The sequence below is a fragment of the Psittacula echo genome (assembly GCF_963264785.1).
Source record: "Psittacula echo genome assembly, chromosome: 1".
Classification (NCBI taxonomy): Eukaryota; Metazoa; Chordata; class Aves; order Psittaciformes; family Psittacidae; genus Psittacula; species Psittacula echo.
The window spans coordinates 99,324,855-99,345,139 of record NC_137735.1 but is presented as its reverse complement, the minus strand read 5'-3'; the positions used below and the strand labels follow the sequence as shown (position 1 = coordinate 99,345,139).

The 20,285-nt window shown below is 43.6% G+C and overlaps 1 protein-coding gene across 1 annotated transcript in view; it reads right to left on the bottom strand.

Moving 5' to 3' along the window:
* CACNA1C (calcium voltage-gated channel subunit alpha1 C) overlaps window positions 1-20,285 on the bottom strand; it is a gene marked incomplete at both ends in the record, with an annotated part of 484,825 nt that overhangs the window by 21,646 nt on the left and 442,894 nt on the right. The window contains 3 exons of the mRNA XM_080614946.1: window positions 2,126-2,191; window positions 5,757-5,885; window positions 8,861-8,893. Coding sequence (XP_080471072.1) covers window positions 2,126-2,191; window positions 5,757-5,885; window positions 8,861-8,893 — 228 coding nt within the window. The remainder of the gene's footprint in view (window positions 1-2,125; window positions 2,192-5,756; window positions 5,886-8,860; window positions 8,894-20,285) is intronic.

The following is a 20,285-nucleotide window of genomic DNA, read 5'->3' as shown; positions in this document are numbered from 1 at the left end:
GTGGGGAGGCCACAGCAGATGGAAGGGAGGGTTTGTACATGGCATGTTTTCTGCAGGGGTTCCTCATGGATGTGTGGGCCTTCCCCTGCCCCAGCTGCATCGAGGAGGAGCAGGAGGACAGTTTCAATGCGCAGAGGCTGTTTGAGCTGATGCAGCCCATATTTTTCATTTTAGGCAAGTGTAGGCAAGGGAACTTCCCATGCCGGAAGTCTGATTTTCCTTTTGACCCTGCAGCTTCCCCCATAGACAAGGCACTGGTGGCAGCTGCTACAAGTGCTTTGCATTAGGCACCTATGAGAAGCTGTAGGTAGAAATTCCTCTACCATGGCCTCTCCAGTCTGTGCCTCCTGGGCCATGATATGAGTGGCTTCATCCATCAGTATCAATTTGAGTTTTTCCACTTGAGCACATTAGGTAGCAAAGCTTGAAAGTTGTTAACGCTCCAAGTCAGGGCAGCAGCTGAGGTAAAGTGGTGGGTCTCCTTTATGTGGGAAATCCTTATATTTTCATCAGAGCTGGTACATCTAGTCTTCCAAGGCAGCTGCTTAATGGAGTGAGGAAGGATTTTCCTTCCTACACGTCCCTATATGTGAGGAAATTCTGTGTGTCAGCAGGTTCAAGTGAGCAGCACACAGAATGTCTGAGTTGCCATTTGGACAAAAAGGTGATGATAATAGGCCTGTGGGCTCTAAGCAAAGAGGGAAGATGAGAAAAGTGGTTTTCTCATTGGAGGACAGGAGGGCAGGAAGCGACCTAGTAATCTAGATCAATGTGAAAGACAGATGTACTATCCTAGGCTGCTGAGATGATTTAAACAGAGGCTTGAACATAAGACAGGCATTAAATAGCCAACTCAGAACTAGCTGACAGAAAAGGGAATAGAATTACAGAATAAAATGTCTAGCCCTGGCAGTGCCCTCATCGTTGTAGATCCTATCTGCATGGGTGCTTGGAATCTATTTTTAATGCTTTGTGTAGCTGCATAACACTAGTGTGATACTCTCAGGTGATTTCCTGTATAACACAGGTAATTCTGTATGATCTTGGCCATTTGAGTTAGGTAGGTATTGAAGGCAAAATCGTCAAGTTTGCAATATGAGCCTAGTAGACTAAATGACAGCTGTAATGACTAGGGGCAATTGAGGTAACCTGTGATAATTCAAGAAAAGACTAGTTTTATTTTTCAAACTGGGTCAAGGTAATGGAGTCTATGGAAAATATGTAATTATAATAACAGGAAACAAATTAAAGCAAGGTCAGAGGGGCAGATGAATTCTGTTACAAATTCTGTAGGCATTGTGAAACCATGAAGCCTGCCATGTCTGAAGACCTCTGGAAGCGATTATGCCATGCCTTTCTGTGCTTTGGTCTCTGGTCCCAGATGGCTGACTTGTCCGAGATCTTTGATTAACACTGAAGTGGAATGTGAAGCTTAGTTTGAAAAGCAGCACAGCAAATGAGGCTGGCGCTGTCACAGACTATGCCTTATCACATGTTTTCTTCAATGGTCTGTATGCAACCACAGTTCCTCGCACAGGTGAACGCTCAGGCCAGTTCCAAGCCCTTCTTGTGAAGTGAATAAGGTATTGTATTGATGCAGCTTCCTGAAGAACTGGCACAAACACACAGTGTCGGTTTCTTTGGTCTGATCTTCTGTTTACCTTCATGGGTGTAGATCGAAAGCTGCTCTTTACAACTCAGTGGAAGTTATGCCAGTGAGAAAATGATGCAAGAGAAAATTTGGGTTTGTTCAGTGCAGCATGGCCATAAGCCCACTGAAACAACTATTTTGAACCAACGAGCAGTAAATCTCCTTTGCCACCACTGCTGTGTAGTCCTTTGAGACTGTGGAGGGCAGTCATGGTCCTTTTACTGTTTGCATATTGCATTCTACCATTAAATGGGTCTTCCTTTTTTCCAAAAAATGGAGTGTTCTGCTCCTGTTGGAAGTACATACGCAGACAACGTTTTCCAAGCAACGTTAGATGCCATCTTACCTTACTGGGTGCAAACATCCTTGCAAGCCCCTACAACCACACATTGACCTAGTTACTTTATAAGTCAGCTCGCAAAACTCTTTTAACAGGAGACGATAGACACAATTTAGCTGTTTAGCATCACTTACCTGCATCCCGATCACGGCGTAGATGAAGAACAACATCACTATTAAAAGAGCCACATAGGGGAGAGCCTAGAAACGAAAAAAAGAAAGAAAAAGGAAAAGAGAGAGAACACTGTGCCTCCACCGAGCCCGGCACACTGGAGCCTGGTCCATGCTCCTGGCTTTGGGAAACTGAGCAGAAGCTGTAATTTGGCCAAGTGGCCACTAGATGTCTCCCCAAGCCCACATTTGCTTGCTCTTCCCTCTCAGGCAGGCTCTGATTGTGCTCCCTCTTGTCCTGCTGCAGCTCTGCTACCTTCAAGTCAGTCCTGCCCTTGACGGAGTAAGGAAAGAGAGGGAAAACCAGTGTCTACAGCTGCTTACCAACAGGAGAAAACTCTCACAACCTGTATCATTCTGGCACTAATGGCAACGTGGTTTTTAATGGATCTAGTCTGGCGAAACAACGCAACAGCTGCCAAGATTCGAATTCGAGGCTTCCACTACAATGGCTGGTACCATCCTAAGCACGTAAAGCAGCAACAGTTTTGTTCCCTGTTCAGTGTTGGGTATCTCTGATGCTGTCTGCAATGCACTAAGTGTCTGTGATCAGGTGCTGAAGAGGAAATGCAGAGCCCTGATACGCACAGCTGCCTCATAAGGAAGTGGCCGGCACAACTAGCAATGTGTTGAGTGCCATCTGTTTTCCTCTGCCACTAGCAGGAATCAAGGGCACAGCTTGGGACCTCACAGGCTCAGGCTTTTGAGGGGGAATTTTCTACTCTGTTGCCTTTGAAATATATAGTGCTCAGACCAGAGATTTCCAGAGTTTATTTCAGAGGCAATGGGCAGACACATTCATCCTTAAAATGTGAGTAAAGTCCCTGATCAGGATTTTCAACACCTCATTTTATGAAGTATAAAAAGCCTGCAACATTATTATTTTTAAAATATAAGATTATTCACACATTTTAAGTTTATGCCTAAATTCAACATGGCTAAATCCTATAGGAAGAATCAAGGCAAAATTTTCACTGTCCACCATGGAGATTTGACTAAAATCTGCAGAAATCATCTCAAAGGGAACTGAATATTAAAATGGCAAAAATTCAGCTCTTGAAAGAATGTCACATTGAGGCTCAAAAGCAGATTCTTCTGTGTTTTATGGGGTCCGACAAATCTGTATAGCTACCCCACAATGCAGTGGAGATACATCAGCTCAGAACTGGGTTCCAAACATTCTGTGCTCCAGATAGGATGGGAGGTGCATAACCTTACCAGTTAGTCTATCTTTCAAACAGGGATGGGAAAAGTGTCCTCTCCTGGCCCTCTGGGCCTCCACTTTCTTTCCATGTTCTGCTCTGCCTACTCCTCTCAACTGATGCACCTTCCTACTCATCTCTATCCCTTATTCCCCACAGCTCCTTCAGCTCCACACCTCCCATATTCCACTCTCCTTGCCCTGTCCTCCTCTGCTTTCATCCTTCCTTGGCTGCCAGTTTGCCCTTGTGATTCCCACGGCCTTGCCTTGCCCTCAGCACCCCTCTTACTTCCTACTCCTCCCACCCGCCTGCGTGAGCCCTGTTGCTATCTTTTGCAGGCGGAAACCCCGCTGAGCATTTTCCCACCACCCGCTCCTCTGACCGGTGCCCCAACTTGTAAGCATTGTGCGCCATTCATGGAGCACGTGGTAGTTACAAGGGGATGTGAACTCCAGCATCAGTTCATTGCTTATTAGGCTGCCCTGTGCGAGCAGACGCTTCCTGGAAGCATGTGAGGACACAGAGAAGAGCTCGTGCCAGACAGAGTCTGCAGGGATCCCAGATTTTGACAGTGGGAGTGGCTGAGTAAAGAGCTCTGCACAGTGGCTATTCATAGCTACCAAAGGAGCCTCCCAGTAGTTGCAAGAGGAGCTATGGGCAGAGAATACCATGTTATAAATGGCTAAAAGCTTCCAACGGAAAAGACGCTTGCAGTGCTTAGTCTTCCCCCCTCCCTGCTGTGGAAGATGCCTCCCTTGATACTTTCTCCCATCACCCTACAACCCTGCCTAAAAGCAACTCTCCAGTCAAAGAGGTCTGGAGGTAACTGGAGGGAAGTACCAGGAATTCCCTTTCCCATCCATCTCATCCTCTCCAGCTAAGGGCTGTGGCAAGCTGAGCTCAGAATAAGAGTGAGCTGTTGCTAAAGAGGTTGGAGGGGCACAAGGGCAAGGGGAGGAGAAGCAGGAACTGGAAAGTGTGACTCTGTCCCCTGCATGAGGGATGGTTGAGCTGTGCCAAGGGGATATCATTCCTATGCATGCAGACAAAACGGTTCCCACTGGAGCTGCTCAAATAACAACCTGGAAGTTAGCAACCGTGTAAGCAACGGAAAAAGTAATTTGTGATATGGATATGTCAGAAAAATGCTGTGCAATATTAAATCTTCTGGCAGTCAAGGAGTGTGCAAAATGAGAGTCCTTTGCATGAGCCTCGTGGTCTGGCTACCAAGACCACCTGAGAGCTGCAGTGGAAAAGGTCCAGATTGATCCCTGGTGTACATGTACTACTTCTGCTGACAGAGATAGAAGTCGTGCTGATCCACAGCACTGCATGCTTTGGTCCCATCTTGTGTTGCAGTTGGTGAGGTTTAAGTTTTAAAATGCGGATCAGCCACTTTCCCGTTTGAGTCAATACAAATGCTATCAACCGTTTAAAGGCTCAGTCTGAGGGATATATGGTTGCTGTTTGAAGACTTATATGTTGCACGTTACTCTTTCATGCTTTTATCCAGTGGTGTGTCCTGCATCTTTTCTCATATTCTGACCACCATTTGCATTCCTATGCTATCTTTCCCTGATGCTTGCTTCGGACCTGCCCCAGCTAACATCCAGGTTGTGCTGGCCCAGTAAATCCAGGTCAAGTACTTGTAAAATGAAAGAATATGCTATGTTTAACCTCTAACTACCATTTTTCTATACATGGCTAGGTTAGGGGCTGGTATGGAAGCAGTTTTTCTAGCAAATGGCTATCTCTTGGTGTTTGTTTTCCTCCAGAGGTGACGATTCTTATCCAGTCTGGTCTCCTTTGCCTTCCCCTATCTACTCTCATACTTTACGTACCACTGAAATGCAACCTGCCTCCAGGGCAAAAGCAGCAATTTAATAACTTTGCATCATTACCAGGGCCAAAGGTGTGGGGCCAAAAATGTGAAATTCTTCTGGACGAAAGCATGGGGGCCACACACCTCTAATACTCCCTGGAAATCATCAAAACAATGCTTAAGTAAAACCTAATGGAGACCCAGGCCTTCCCCATAGCTGTGCATTTCACTTAAAACAACAAATATAAAATACAGCTAAAATACAAAAAAAAAAAAAAAAGAGGAAATTGAAGGGCTGCAGGCAGGTGGTGACTGAGTTGAACTGAACTATCAAGGCTGTTCAGGAAGGTCTCAAGTAATTACTTATGCTTTAAAGATTAAATTCATACCGGGCAGTCATTCCCTGCAAGCTCCATTTACCTGACTGTCATTCGTGCAACCTGTCACTGGTGCGCACAGCTCTGACCAGCAGCATTCGAGCTTAGGCACTTGGGTGAAATCCCTCTCTGAGAGGTCACCAAGGGGAAATAAAAAGGAATTAGGTCTTACTTAGAGATAAGTGAAAGAATACCTGGAAGGATTTGATGAAGGTCCAAAGCAGTGTCCGGATGCCCTCCCCTCGGCTCAGGAGCTTCACAAGACGCATCACGCGGAAGAGTCGGAAGAAGGTGATTGAGATGCGAGAGTTTTCCTCTGCGTTCTGGAAGCCATTGGCACAGAGGCAGGAGTTACAACAGTACGGGAGGAATGGGGGCCCTGGGCCACAGAGGACGCTACGCCAAGAGCTCACTGCACTGTTCCTTGTCCTGGTACTGCTCCCTGGGCTTGTACTGCCCTGGCACCCCAGGGATAGGCTGAGGCTGGTCAAGCCTGCCCTCTCTCCCAGAGTGGTGAGCTGCTCTACGGGGGTTTTTGAGGCTATCAGCCTCTCTCTTCATATTGCCTGGACTTTTGGGGACTAAGGATATGTTATGCTATAAAATCCCCTATTACATTTCCTCCTCACGTTGGAAAGATGCAATTCTCCTTTGTCGTTGTACTGGAGGAGAAAGACACTTTCTCGTTTGACCTCAGATGTTTTACCCAGCAAACACCCCAGTCAGCAGTTCCGGAGAATCTGATGCTTGGCATCAGCCATGTGCTGCTTGCTCTAGGGGGAAACAGTAGCAAGTCCCAGGTCTGCTCTGGGGTGCAAAACCCCATGGGGGCACAGCATGAGCTGCCCCCTGCCCAGCTGTTGGCACTGCTGGCAGCTTCACTATCCCTGTGCTGCTGCTGTGGCCACATGCTTGAGGGGGCTGGACCACGGTCGCTTGCTCTACTGCTGTGCATTCAGGCCTTTTGCGTTTCTCATGACCCCTTTGTATTTCCCACAGTCTGCACACTGACTTTTGTTTTTCTAAAGACATTTTATTTTGGCTTCACTGCTACTGTCCAAGGAGCAGTATTTTAAAATAGTCTTTCCTCTGGCTTGCTTTTTTCTCCCAGCATCTACTTTGTCCCTACTAATCTTCCCTTGGGCTTGCAACCAGCGCTGACATTCCTCAGCCTCCATGTGTGTGAAGGCAACATCTACCTGAGTGCTGCCATGGCGGCAGGCTCACCTGAACCTCAGTGAGGAGGCTTCCCAGCTCGAGTGGAGTGAGGCACAGAAGATGCTGTGTTTCCCAGTTCATTAACCCCCTAAAATACTGTGTGAAGCCTGTGGAGCCAGTGGTTTCCAGTAGCAGCACTGTGGGAATGTGACCTCGTGTCACAGGGGGAGATAATAGTGTCACCCTGCCACTTGACCTGCCGTGGAGCAAAGTGCACAGAAACCCCCTCTCTGTCTCCACCCAGGCTGCAAAGGCCACAGTTCTGAGTCTAAACGTCACTGAAAGAGCAACATTTAGGAGGAAGAAACAGTGCAGATCACCCCCGCTGTTAACTACTCATCACTGTGTAAACCAAGAGAGAACAGACCCTTGGGATTTCCTGTCATCAGGCAGTGAAAACAGCAGCTCCTTGCCTGCCCACTCCTGATAAAACCCAAAGCATAGAATTGCCTGAACGGGATTAAATGACCAGATGAGGATGTGTACCTTTGAGCTGTATGTGCTCCTGTTTCCAACCCAGGATGAGCAGACCAGTGCTCAGCTCTGTCAGCCCCAGCAGCCACAGGGGTACACAGGGGCAGTAGCTACTTGCTAGTGTGCGTAAACTCCGCTTGAACTATGTGCAGTAGTTCAGAATTACACCCCAGCTGCAGTTCGTCTGTCTACCTGTGGTGTGAATCACTGGTGGATATTTTGGGTAGCTTCCTCCAGTCTGCAGCAAAGGCTGATGCTCACTGCCTGTTCGCTGCCCATGCAGTAACCAGGTGAAAAAGATTAGGGGAACAGGCTGTGTCAAGGAAAAGCCTGACTGCTCCCTACCTCTCACATCACTCTTATTTTCTGACTTGGACAACAGGTGGAGGGCTTCACTGAATTGGAGGAAATTATTCTGAGGTGAAGGAGGGAATGTGTCCTCCAAGAAATCAGAAGTCATAGCATTCAATTCTCCCAGCACTGCAGTCCCAGAAGGCTAATTATCAGGTCACACAATTCTCCCAGTCCTATATAAGTCCTATGGCCTCCTTTCCACTAAATCCAATGCCACCTAAAAAAGAGTTGAGACTCAAATTTAAAAGTTGAGTGGACAGCTTTACTGCTGTGGTTGTGACCTAAACCCCCCCCCAAAGTATTTTCTTATTCTACGTGCTGCTGCTCTTGTCAGCTTGGCCCTTTGGATGTCAGCACTTTGGGATGTGGGTCTGGACAGAAGTTTCAGCATGCCTTCATCTTTGCTTGCCGAGAAGAGGCAGCTACTGTAGGCAGAAAATTATCCCTGTCTTCCTAGGGTCCTGGAGTAGGCAAAGGCCAAGGAGCGGATAAAATAGAACAAATTCCTCCCTGACGCAAATCTGCAACTTACTGGCATCAAACCACTCCGCCAAAAACATTCAGTGATGTCTCAGGAGATTACAGTCATTTTAAGACTTGGTGGCTACAGATTAGCCGGTGCTTGAGTAGCCTTGCTTGCTTTCTCCTGACTTTCAGCCAGCTTTCTGAAGGCTTAGCTTTGCCAGAGGAGGGAGGCTCTGCAAAGTGGCAATCAATCAAGAGACTGGAGTTACTGCAGCTCTGCTGGGGTGGTGTGGGAACTGTCTTGTACACCAAGGCAGCTGAGTTTGTGTGCACCACTGAACGACTTCTTTTATGCAAAGTACAAACTCCAGTGTTACAGTGAGTCACCTCACTGCAGAGGAACTTCGAAGTCCCAATCCTGTCTAGTTTGGAGGCCTGGACATGAAGTCACATTGCAAACTCATTCAGCGTCACATTGATAGGGACACAGGTTGTTGCTAACAAGAAATCTTACCAGGTCTAGTTCTCTCTTGGTGATTCATTAGAAGGCAGAACGACAGTTAACTTGACCAAAGGAAAGCTCAGGATGCACAAGAAATACACATGTGCAGCATATTCACAGCTCATGTGAACACCAGACTCACACCAATACACGACATGGCAGCTTCATGCACAAATAACTAGGCTGGGCTTGGAGAGAGAACTCGTGATCACGGAGAAGAGAATAAAGGAGTGTTAGAAAGAGTGTCACAGAAGCTGGGAGGGTGGTCTGTATTTTCGGTCTTACCATAGAGGAAGAGCATTGGGTATGTTCAGCTGGCTTTAAAGAAAGGCAGACAGAAATAAGCTGTAATAAATCTCCAATCAAGAGCCCTAGTAAACTAGGTCTTGGCTAACACAGGAGCAACAAAATGGTAGAAGAGGGCAAATGGGAGTTTGAAAGAAATGCACAAGAGGCTGGGCTAATTCCCTAGGATCAAAGCTGGCCATGGAAGAAGTGGCTACAACTCCCATTGGATATGATGGAAGCTGTATTCACTACCACCACCTGTGAATTGCACCTAGTATCTCTTGTGTGCCAGACATCGTGGTATGCAGGCAGTGGAGGTACTGATAGTGTTAAAAAGTTTCTTGTGTCATTACCATCAAGTTCAATACAAGGGCTGACTTAGCTCCCCAGCTCAGATCCATGCCATGTCTGCACAGGGACCAGCCAGCTTCTAGTGCATCAGTCTGATTTATAAGCCCATAATACCGCAGTGCTAAAGCAATGCTATCAATATATCCCCATTCCTTTACATGTAGTTCTGGGTTGGGACAGTCTAATCAACAATTGGCAACCCTACAACACCCACCACCAGCTGTGGAAAGTGGGTTGGTAAAGCTGGTTATCTTTCTGTACCTTCACCCACCTCACAGCAGAGCTCGAAGGACCCTATGGATGTTTCCCTGGGAGCCAAGCTGAGCTGAGCTGAGCCCTGGTCATGCCTGGAAGAGTCTAGTTGCTGCAAACACTCAATCTGATGTTCCTTGATTAAGGGGCCATATCCAGTACTGAGAGCAATTCTAAAAACCACCAAGGCTGCAAATACCCTTAGGTGTAAGAAGCAGGATTGAAAATTAAATAAAACCAGCTTTATCGGGAGTCCTTCATTTTAATAGTAACATTCAGGCCCAACCTCTACCATATGCCAAACCTGTCTGTCATTACTTCCTGTGATTACATTAGCAAAGCTGAAACTGATGTATTTGCTCTTCTGCAATGGCAGAATTTAGCTCTAGTGCCACAGAAGGCTCCTGCAGTGTGCTCCTGCTCTCCAAGGACAGTGCAGTAACCAAAACAGGTATTGTGTTACTTAAATAAAAACTAGTTTGGATGCACAGCCTATTTGGTGATATAGGCAAATGGGAACAATTAAAAACCCAAGGTACACCTAATCACGTACTAGTCTTTTGGGTTAACACATTGGTTTGGTAGTGTCAGATTTCATTGCTTTTATCCTCCTCTGTCATGTGTTTGCTCTTGTGTTTTCAGATCACATACAGGCAAAACTTGACTTGAATACCAAATAAAGGAGCGGTGCCCACAGAGACATTTCTTACAGACCAGGCATAGATTTTGATTTTGTGTTGCTGGGCAAATATTCCTTTCCAGCAGTTTCTCTGTTCCATTCTCCTTCCTCTTTCTAGTTTTGCAAATCATCTTTTCTAATGATAGAAGGACCTTATTCTGCTGGTTGCCGTGTTCCTGATAGAGGGTGCAAAGCCCCTTCAAACTCACTGAAAGAAGCCCAAAAGCTTTCAGCACCTTTCATGATTCTCCATCCTTCCTGGCTGACAGTGCAGGTGTATCTGTGACTGACTGGCTGAAGAAGCCATGTAAGTTACTGTGGAACATTATACCTTAATTGTCATTTTGATATTGTTAGTATTTAACCAGAAAGTGAAGATAACAGTAATGTAACAGAGTAAAAAAAACCTATATAAAAAGATATGACTATATAAGCCACTGTTGATACGGGATGCTCAACTTGAAGGACTTGGCAACTAGAAACCAAATGTTCTGAGCATCTTTGGCACTTCTAAGAAAATGAAGTAGAAGTTGATTTACTCCTCTCTCATTCCCTGAGCTACCTGGCTTGTGTTTTAAGATGGGGTCAAATAGCACATTATATCACTACCTATAATAAAGGCTAAAAAGCAGCACAGGGAAGTTTCTGTTAATGCTGGCAAGTGGCAATTGTTCGAACTGTAGCGCTGTGGGCTGAGGTTCCTGATATGCTTGTGCATATTGTATTTTGTGCATGAGTATATGAGGTGGAAATCAACCCCCAGCTGTGGGTTGCTGAATACATTTTCCGATGTCCAGAAAGGTTTCATAGAGGAGCCAAATCCTACCATTTTCCACTTGTGCCAAAAGGTCACCATATGGACCTGAGCACAGACACCTGAGAACCTGCTACTCTGACTTTGAAGTGTGGCCATTCCTAACTATGAGCCGAGAGAGTTATTCCTATATTTTCTAAGAATCTTCAACCTTGCAAGTGATGTGGGTATGCCAATTTTAGGACAAGGACAGGTACTCAGCGCCTGAGAATGTAGTAGTCGCATCAGTTCACAAGGATAGAGGCATGGTGATAGGTACTTGGAATTAAAGCCAGTGTCAGGATTTAATTTCTACAAACCTCAGAACAATGTGTAAAAGCAAATCCTCATCTGTTTGATGTCTTTGAAAGACTGTTCAGAGAAGCTACGCCTCTTAACAGAAGGCAGCCTTGGCTGTACCCTGTTTAACTTGGTATAACCTGCAAAGAAACTTCAAGTATTCTACCCTGCTCTTGTCGTTTGGGGCACAAGTAGTATGCACGTAACTGAATAAGAAAGGGAAACAACAGTAACAGTGAGATCAGTCAGGAGATGCTGCTCTGTGCAATTTCCATTATAGAGAAGATGGACCGGAAGCATAAATCACAAACAAGTCCAGGGATATATTAAGAGTGATGTAGAATGAAGCCTGCTCAAAGTGGGAAGAGAAATATCTGAGGCAGGATGTTTCTATGCAAAGACACTAAATGGGAATGAGGGCAATGCAACTGCTTGGGCAATTTATTTATTTATTTTCTCTTGATGTCACCATATTTAAAAAGGTAATAGAGATGCTAAGGAGCAGAAGAGGTCAAGAAACAGAAAAGCCAATTCTAGAAGCCAAAGTAAAGATTCAGTAGGATAAAGACTGAGGGAACCCTGAAGCATATCTGAAAAGCTCCCTGGAATATTGTTGCCTGCATATTTTCTCATTTAACTATGTTAAATGTGTACCAGAGCACCAACATTTTAAACAGACACATTGCTTTAGTTGCTGCTAATCTGTGTGCGTCCTTGAAGTCCCTTCTGGCACAAAAGTGAAAGGCACAGTTTATGCCCATGATGAATTCAGGATCTCAAGTAAGGAAGTCTCTGGGAAAGAAGAGAGGTTTATTCATTAGAGAGATACTTAAATGAGATACTGAAATGATGGTATGGGCAGGTGGCATTCCCATTACCAGCACTGTGATGGTAGTAATTTCTTTTTACACCACAGAACACACTGAAGATGATGAGTTCAGCTCCTTCAGTGAATCCAGTCTTTGCTAGGAAGTCCAAACGGATTTTTATCCAGTGTTTGAGGAGTAAAACTTCCTTGCTGATAACTTTTTTACCTTCCAACAAGGTTTCTTCCATTCAATGGGAGGAATCTCCTTTTACAAGACAAAATTCAACCTTTATGTTGTGGCGAACTTTGGCCTGGCTTGATCTGGGCAACATTTAAGCAGCCAAATGCTCAGTGTTGTCATTGCTTTGTAAGTCAGACTTGTCTTAGCCAAGGCAGTGGTACAATGGCAGCGTTCTAATTTTGCCTGTTAGCCCTAGGTTTGAAAAGATATAAGGAAATCTCTGTTTGAGACTCTGGCACCATGGTATGACAGAGTATCTTCATATTTCTCAAGAAAACAAACTGTCAGATGCTTATGTTGCCTTTTGTGACAAACAATCTATAACAGCATATCTCCACTAAAGAAAATATGGCTTCTGAATGAAGCTCTTTGGAGATCACTTGCAGTAGCTGGTTGTTGGTGATGGATGTCTGCTAAGATGTTTCCTTGATAGCTGTTGACATTTGGAGAATGAAGCTATCTATGAGTATTCCATATCTGCTGGAAACTTGTCCATTGGTCTCTTAGCCTTCTTCCATGAGGAAAGGGGTGACAGGTGTTGCCTTCTTGCATTTTTCTGCTCATGGCTGGAAGGATGCTTCTGAGAATTTGCACTGTAGAGTTTGCCTGAGCAGGCTGCAGGGCTGTGTAGCTCCTTTGCAGTTCTAGAATATCAGTCTTTTCTAGCTGAAGTTCTTTGTATCTAGAGGTCATCCAAGAGTCCTGCCTACATTAACCATACTGCATCTGTGATCTTCTTGGACACAAAATGAAGGGTGAAAAGAGACACTCTGGGAAAATGAACTCATTGTACAAACACAGATAAGATTTTGAGGGGCATTAAAAGCAGTTCCATACCTGATGAGCAACAGTGACTTGATTTTGTTGCCACAGGGAGTGAGAAAGAATTGAAGGGCTGTTTCAGCTGCTTGGCCACTGCTGGATGTAGAGTGCACAAATAGGGCAGCAGTAAGCCAACAACATTACTGTTCTGGAGATTTTTCTTTCACACATGTGGATCATCCTGGAATGGGATCTGTAAGGACCCGAGCTTCAAGAACAAGAATTTACCATAGCATAAGAGAAAAAAGAGATTTAGAATTTATCAGTGCCATAGAGACACGATAAAAGAGAAGACATGACTCTCCCCTGTCAAAAGTCTAAAGTGACCTCAAGAGGCTAGCTGAGTAACACAAGTCTTTGTGGAGAGCTGGAAAAAGCCAGGGTTTCAAATCAACCTGGCTGCTGGCAGGTAATAGCCTGCCGTTACACTTGGGAGTTACCACAACCCCTTCCAGACTCATCTGTCTGCCACTGCTGTGTGTGGTTTTAATCACAAGAACTCTAGAGATCATCCAGCTGCCACCAAAGTCTGTGAAGTTATAAAACCAGGCAGAAATGTATCTGCTATTTCTCTGACAGGGAATACTGCTGGATTGCAGATGACATAATTCAAATTCCCCTAACCTTACAGTGAAATCAAACTATTAGCAGGATAACAATAACAATAATAGCCAGCAACGTTGCTCAAACTCTGCATTCTTTCATTAAGCGTACTGTTCTTTGAGAATTGCTGGGAATATTTTGAACAAAACTAGCCAGATTTTTTTTTCCCTACAAAAATGTTTTCTGCTAGAAAAATGCTGATGCTGAAAGTGAAAAGTTCTGTGGGGACATGTCAATATTGAAAAAAGCATTTCTGAAATCTGAGATAGAAATCTCACATTTTTTCCTTGCACATTTCAACTTGAGTTTTCAGTTCCATTAGAAGCATTATATAACTGTAAAAAAAATAAATCCCAGATTAAACTGGTTTTACTTTACTTAAGCAAATGCCTCGCTTTTCCTTGATTATTTCTGTTGGAATGAAATCTTACTGAAATGTTTTCAATTTAAAAATTTTATTGTACCCTAAACCAGAAAAAAATGTTACCAGGGGCTTTTCTGAAACAAAAAAATCAAACCTTCCTATAGCTCTAATTTGGGTGAAGCAACAGAGGCTTTTTTGACTATTTTCATAAATTGAGGTTTGGTTTTAATGCCTATTACAAATGGGTGCCATCTTACAAGAAAACAGGGAATCAAGGTATATGATGCTGCTTTTACTGGAGCAAATGGTGAACACCTTGCTGATTTTCCTGGAAAAAGCCCTGAGTTGATTCACTGCAATGTAATATGTTAATCCTCAGACAGATCTGCAGAAGATGGTACTAGACAACCTTAAGGTCCTTTCCAACCCTAACTGTTCTATGATTCCATGATTCTACGAGACTGAAATCTCTCGGACTAGGGAATTAAAATTTTATTTGGTGTAATACAGGGAATTATAAAAAATGTGACAGCTGCAATGGAGTTTGCCATTACATTTCTGCCTGCACTAACTCAGGGGGATCAACACACATCAAGTGTCAGCTCATACAAATGCAATATATAGGCATTTATACTTCACATAAATTCCACATGATCTCAGATCTTGGAGGAAATATTAGCATAACTGTATGCAAAAAAGCCTATTTTAAATACATTTAATAAGATCAAGGTAACTTTTAAAGCAAATGAGTCCTGCAGCTATTGTTTTTTGCCTTCATTTCCTATATTCTAAGATTATGAAATTCTAAAGCTTGCTTTTCTAATTAGCTTCAACTATGCAAATCATACCAATTTGAATAGCTTATTAATTAATTTCATATATATATCTCTATCCATGAAATTGTCAGACAGTTATCTTACAGTTCTAAGTGCTTAAGGTAAATATAAGGCAATTCAATTGCTTTAATTTGGTTATGCAGATTACCCTAGCTTGACAATTACTGGACAATTAATGAAAGAGTCACTTTTTACACAGCTGAAAGCTCTATTTTAATCCTGACTTTCAGAAAAGCAGAAGAATTGGTAGAGTATTTCTATGCAAATTATTCGTAATTTTCAGGATGTTTTAATAATCCTTCTCATTAACTCTGGGTAAATGATAAGTTCAAGTCTTAACAGTCATCAAGCCTGGGGGGCTCCTAAAAAGCAAATACATATTAAACACTATCTTCAGGTACAAATACTTGTCTGACCCTGGGAGGCAGGGGCAGCTTGCCTGTGTTTTATTATTTGTGTTTTGTAGGACAGGTAGCCAAAAAAAGCCCTAGAACATCTGGATAGGAAGGCTCTGAAGATAAACCAAGCCATGAAAATTAACACTGAAAGGCTACTTGTGTGCAGGAACTTTTATTTCACAGGTGGAGTGATTTTAGGGATTTTCTTGTTTGAGTATCAGTGGATGAGAGGTTTTGCTGATTTGGACACCTCTGCCAGAAGCCATATGTGACAGAGTGGACTTCCTTCATTCAACTTGCATTTTCACTTGGCCAATTCTTGATCCATAGGGCAAGGGCTCCCAGAGGAGGTAATCAGGCTGTCCCAGCCAAAAGCAGACTAAGAAGGATGACCCTGGTAACAGACCAGACCACTGAGCAACACAGAGAGAGTGCAAGAGTGGAAATTTAGAGTTCCCAGGTCTCCAGCTCAGCTCTATTACCATCCATTCCAATGCTTTCTAAATTGCTGTCTCTAAGTAGTCCAGTGTGCCTCACTGCCTTTCGTACAATGAAGTTAATATGGCTTTTAAACACCAAACCCAGCAGTGTAATTGTCAGTGTGCTGGAAAGGGCAGTCTTCTTTTCCTCCACCTCTTTAGGACAATTTATGTTCTCTCTTACATTGATCCTTATTATTCTTTTTTCTTTTCATTGGCTCGGAGGGACAGAGGGATTCTGGTTTTCCAGAGAAAGCACAGCTTATATCTGGTTTTTACTCATTCCAAATGTGTCCTGGGTTCAGCAGCAGCAGTCACTTTTTCTCCTTCTTAGTAGCTGGTGCAGCACTGTGTTTTTGACTTTTGGCCTGGGAATAATACTGATAAAGGCGATGTTTTCAGTTGCTGGTCAGAATGTTTACCCTGACCAAGGACTTTGTGAGTCTCATGCTCTGCCAGGGAGGAGGGGAAGCCGGGAGGAAGCAGAGACAGGACACCTGACCCAAACTAGCCAAAGAGGTATTCCATACCACAGCACGTCATGCCCAGGATGGAACTGAGAGTTACCCGGAAGGGCTAGAACGCTGCGGGGTGGGGTTGAGGTATCGGTCGGTGAGGTGTTGTATTCTCTTCCCTTGTTATTTCCCTTATCATTATTATTATTGGTGGTAGCAGTAGTGATTTGTGTTATACCTTAGTTACTGGACTTATCTCAACCCGTGGGAGTTGCATTCTTTTGATTCTCCTCCCTATCCCTCCAGGAGCGGAGGGAAGAAAGGTGGGGATGGGAAGTAGACTGTGTGGTTCTAATTTACGGCCTGGGCTTAAACCACGACAAAATGGCAGTTCTTTTCATATCCAGGTTCTCCCATCCCAAACACCCAAATGAATCCACCATCTTGACTTCCTATCTGTAGCAGTGTTGTGAAAGCACAGTGCTCTGGAAGGCTGCAAATAGAGAGATGGTCTCTGAGACAGCCTGGCCTGCTAAGGTTCTTATGTATTAAGACCATATCGATGATTTTGATCTTGAAATGAAAAATAAGAAAGGGACTGTTTAAAGCATTCATAATAGTCTTGGTTACTTTAAAAACACGATGTTTGCTGTATAAGGTATTGATTTTTCCATTTCTTGTAACATCCCACAGCCTATCTTGGAAACTATAATGGCAGCAGAGTTTTTCTCTAAGATGAATTTCCTGAGCCATAGGTAGGCAGAGGCTTTCCTTGTCTCCAACACCTTGCAACACTCCATTAGTACTGAGAGGGTGAGTAACACCTACTGGCTTTGTCTTCCCTGGGCGCTGATGATTTGAGGAATTAAGTAAACTCCTAGAAGCATCTCCTTCTTCTGTCACGGCTATGCTTGTCTTCAGTGCACTGAGCATTTAAGTGCTTCTACAGCTATGTTAATTACTTATTAATTAGCTGATAGGATTCCATGGTGTAGGAAAAGGATAAGGAAGAAGGTAAAATGAAGAACAGATTGAAACTTGGCATCCTCTGTGTATTAGTGTTACTGGGGCTTCTCTGGACAGTCTCACCTGCATAGGGCAGAAAGGAGGCTGGAGACCTTTGGACTCCATCGATTAAGAGGTCTGCTGGGAGCTGAGCATGAAGGATTTACTCTGATGTGGTTGGCAGGAGCACATGAATCCAGAAGGAAGCTTCAGCAGCATTTTTGCAACTCCTGTATAACTGACGGGGAATCGCAGTGGTGGTGTTAAGGTCAGAAGCAGGCTTGTGGTCTGCAGCAAATAACCACTCTTCAGTATGATAACACTTCTGGAAACTAATGCAGCCAGACGGAGGCTAGATCATGAGCAGGTTTTTCCAGGGAGGAAGGCAGGCAGTCTACCAGCCCAAAGACTGCATGCAGGTGCCAGGATCCTTCCCTTGGCAAGCCCAAAAGATTTGAGACAGAGTGAAGATGAATGAACCATCTTATGCCTTGATGAAGGTGCTGAAAGAAACTGCACATGCCATTGGAAACAGGAGAAAACCCAATCCGCCTTTGTTCAAATGCACCAGGACTGTGGGTTGCTGGAGAAAGTAGATACAGGTGAACTAGCAGGCCCTGTTAATTTTGGGTAATGAGTATTTCCTGAAGGGAGGGTAGCCAGAGATACCAGAAGCCCAAAGAGAGAGTTTGTTATGGATCATTTAATTTGAGATTTGTAGCAGTTATTATTTAATTCCCAGGCTGTGTCTTTTCATTGCCTTTTAAAATAGGAAGTTATTTAATGATGATGCAGAAGGTTTCCAAGAAGAGAGCAGCCTACAAAGTCATACTAGATTTCTGCATGTTAATATGAGATACAATAAAGCCTATGATCTATTCTGGGACTGGAATGCCAATCACAGCATTATCACGGCAAGGTAGAGGTGATCATATGTAACTGCAGATACCTGTTACAAAACTACTGAGCAACAGGGTTTTTTTTGTTTGATACCTCTTCCCAAAAATAAATTCTTATTGAGTTGATGAATTCTTTGGTTAAAACAAAATAGTAGGGATAGTTTGGATGACACGTACTGCTCACTGTGTGTGATTTACTATGTTCATGTCTGTGCAAACAGCTGAGCCTCAAAGCCTCTAGCCCTAAATATTAATTTGTTTTAGTTCCTTTCTATTAACAAGTATTTCTTTATTGCCGAGGCATCTTTGCCTTACTGTCTGTTCAGCTTAGGAAAAGCTGTCACTTGATTTGGGTGAAACAGATTTTCTCGCAGTCACTCAGATAAGGCTCAGCAGACAGCACCACTGACTGGTATCTCTGTCTAAAAGTGGATTTTGAGAGAACGACTGCGATGTGACCAGTTGGGATGTCCCATTACTCTCCAACAGTTTTAGTAGCAATTAGAGCCAGGACATTTTTGGCCATCAATCAGCTAACCGTAAGCAGCAATCAAGTCTCTACAGCAAGGTCGTCTGGATGCAGCAGGGAATGGGTCCCGTTTAGCAGATGTCTATGAAGGTATATGAAGCAGAAGTCATTTTGTTGGCATGGTGTGCCAGACAACCTCCACAAAGAACAGACCAGTGAGAGAAGGTAAGAGCACAGCCATTTTAAAAACAGTTGTCTAGTGAGAAATAGAAAAATCTCTTATGTTTGCCTGGCTGGTACATATGAGGGCAGAGGGAGCAGGGCAGAAGCTAAATGAAGGTGCTACACTGACTGTATTTGAAAGGGTAAAATTAGTTTGTATGTGTTTACCTTCGATTAGAAATCTGGCTGGAAGGTCACATTCCTTGCCTACCAGCAAAGCCCCCACAAACAAGTCTTTATTGAGTGGGAACCTCAAAAATTCTGATTAGCCTGTGCATTTGGGTTTGCAGAATGGTACCCATCACCATGGTGAACTGCTGCCAAATGCTTGGCACAGAAACCTTCACAAACGGAAGCAGCCTTTTCCCGGAATTGATGGCATCTTGGCTGGAGACAAACAGGAAAGATCACCCATACAGGAGGTAGAGGGGAACTAATATCTGCCTTACTGAAAACTACTCCTAGTGCTCCTGGGAATGGCAAACATGATCTCTGCTATCCAAGATTTCAGCAAAGCTTGGAGAAAGTCACTGGGGATAAGAAGATGGGGAAACAGAGAAGGTTAAAGAGGAAAACAAGTAAAATACTTGTGTATGTCTTCCCTTCTTCCATTACCTTCATTACTTTCATTGCAACTGACAGTGCAATCTGGAACCAGTTAGCAGACCTCTAAATATGCATAATAGTATGAGATGGTGCACACAATGAGGTCTTGGAGGGTCAGTGTTAAAAGCTCTTGTAATTTTGATGAGGAACAGAAGCAAAACTGAATGAGTGAAATACAGGGGATTGTGCACCCTTTATTACTGCAATCTGTGGGCGGAAAACAGCGACATTGGAAAATTCCTTGGGTATTCTCAGCAAAGTAGGTCTTAGAAAAAGGAGAATTAAATGCCAGAGAACATCGTTCAGTGCTTCAAGGAATTGCCTCAAATGACAGAACTAGCTGGATTTGAACTCACTCGGGCACCTTTTTTTTGACCATCTAACTTACTGTGCTCAGAAAGCTATCATTAATTAACATTAGTATGCTCTGAGATGATCTAAGGAATCAGCAAGGGATTTTTCTATGGATTCATATAAAGATACAATCTCTATTAGAGTTCAGGGAAAGTTAAAAGAAGCTTTTGCTAGGCAGAAGGAATGATTTATCCTGGCTAGCAAGCTAATGGAAAATATAACCAGCTTGAGGTAGTTCTAATGCTTTTTATTATTTTTTCTTTTGAGCATTTTAACTAGCTTTGTGAAAAAACATTGACATTATAAGGAAAATGAAATAGAACTATATTATATCAGAAATGTTGATGCCAGAATAATGTAGTGGCTAGTTTTTTTTTCTTTGAGAGTTATGTGATAGAAAAATGACAAGAAAAATTAAATACTGGTCAAAAAAATCTGGTTGGGGGCTTTTTAAAGAGCTCTTTATACTGAAATTTACATCACACA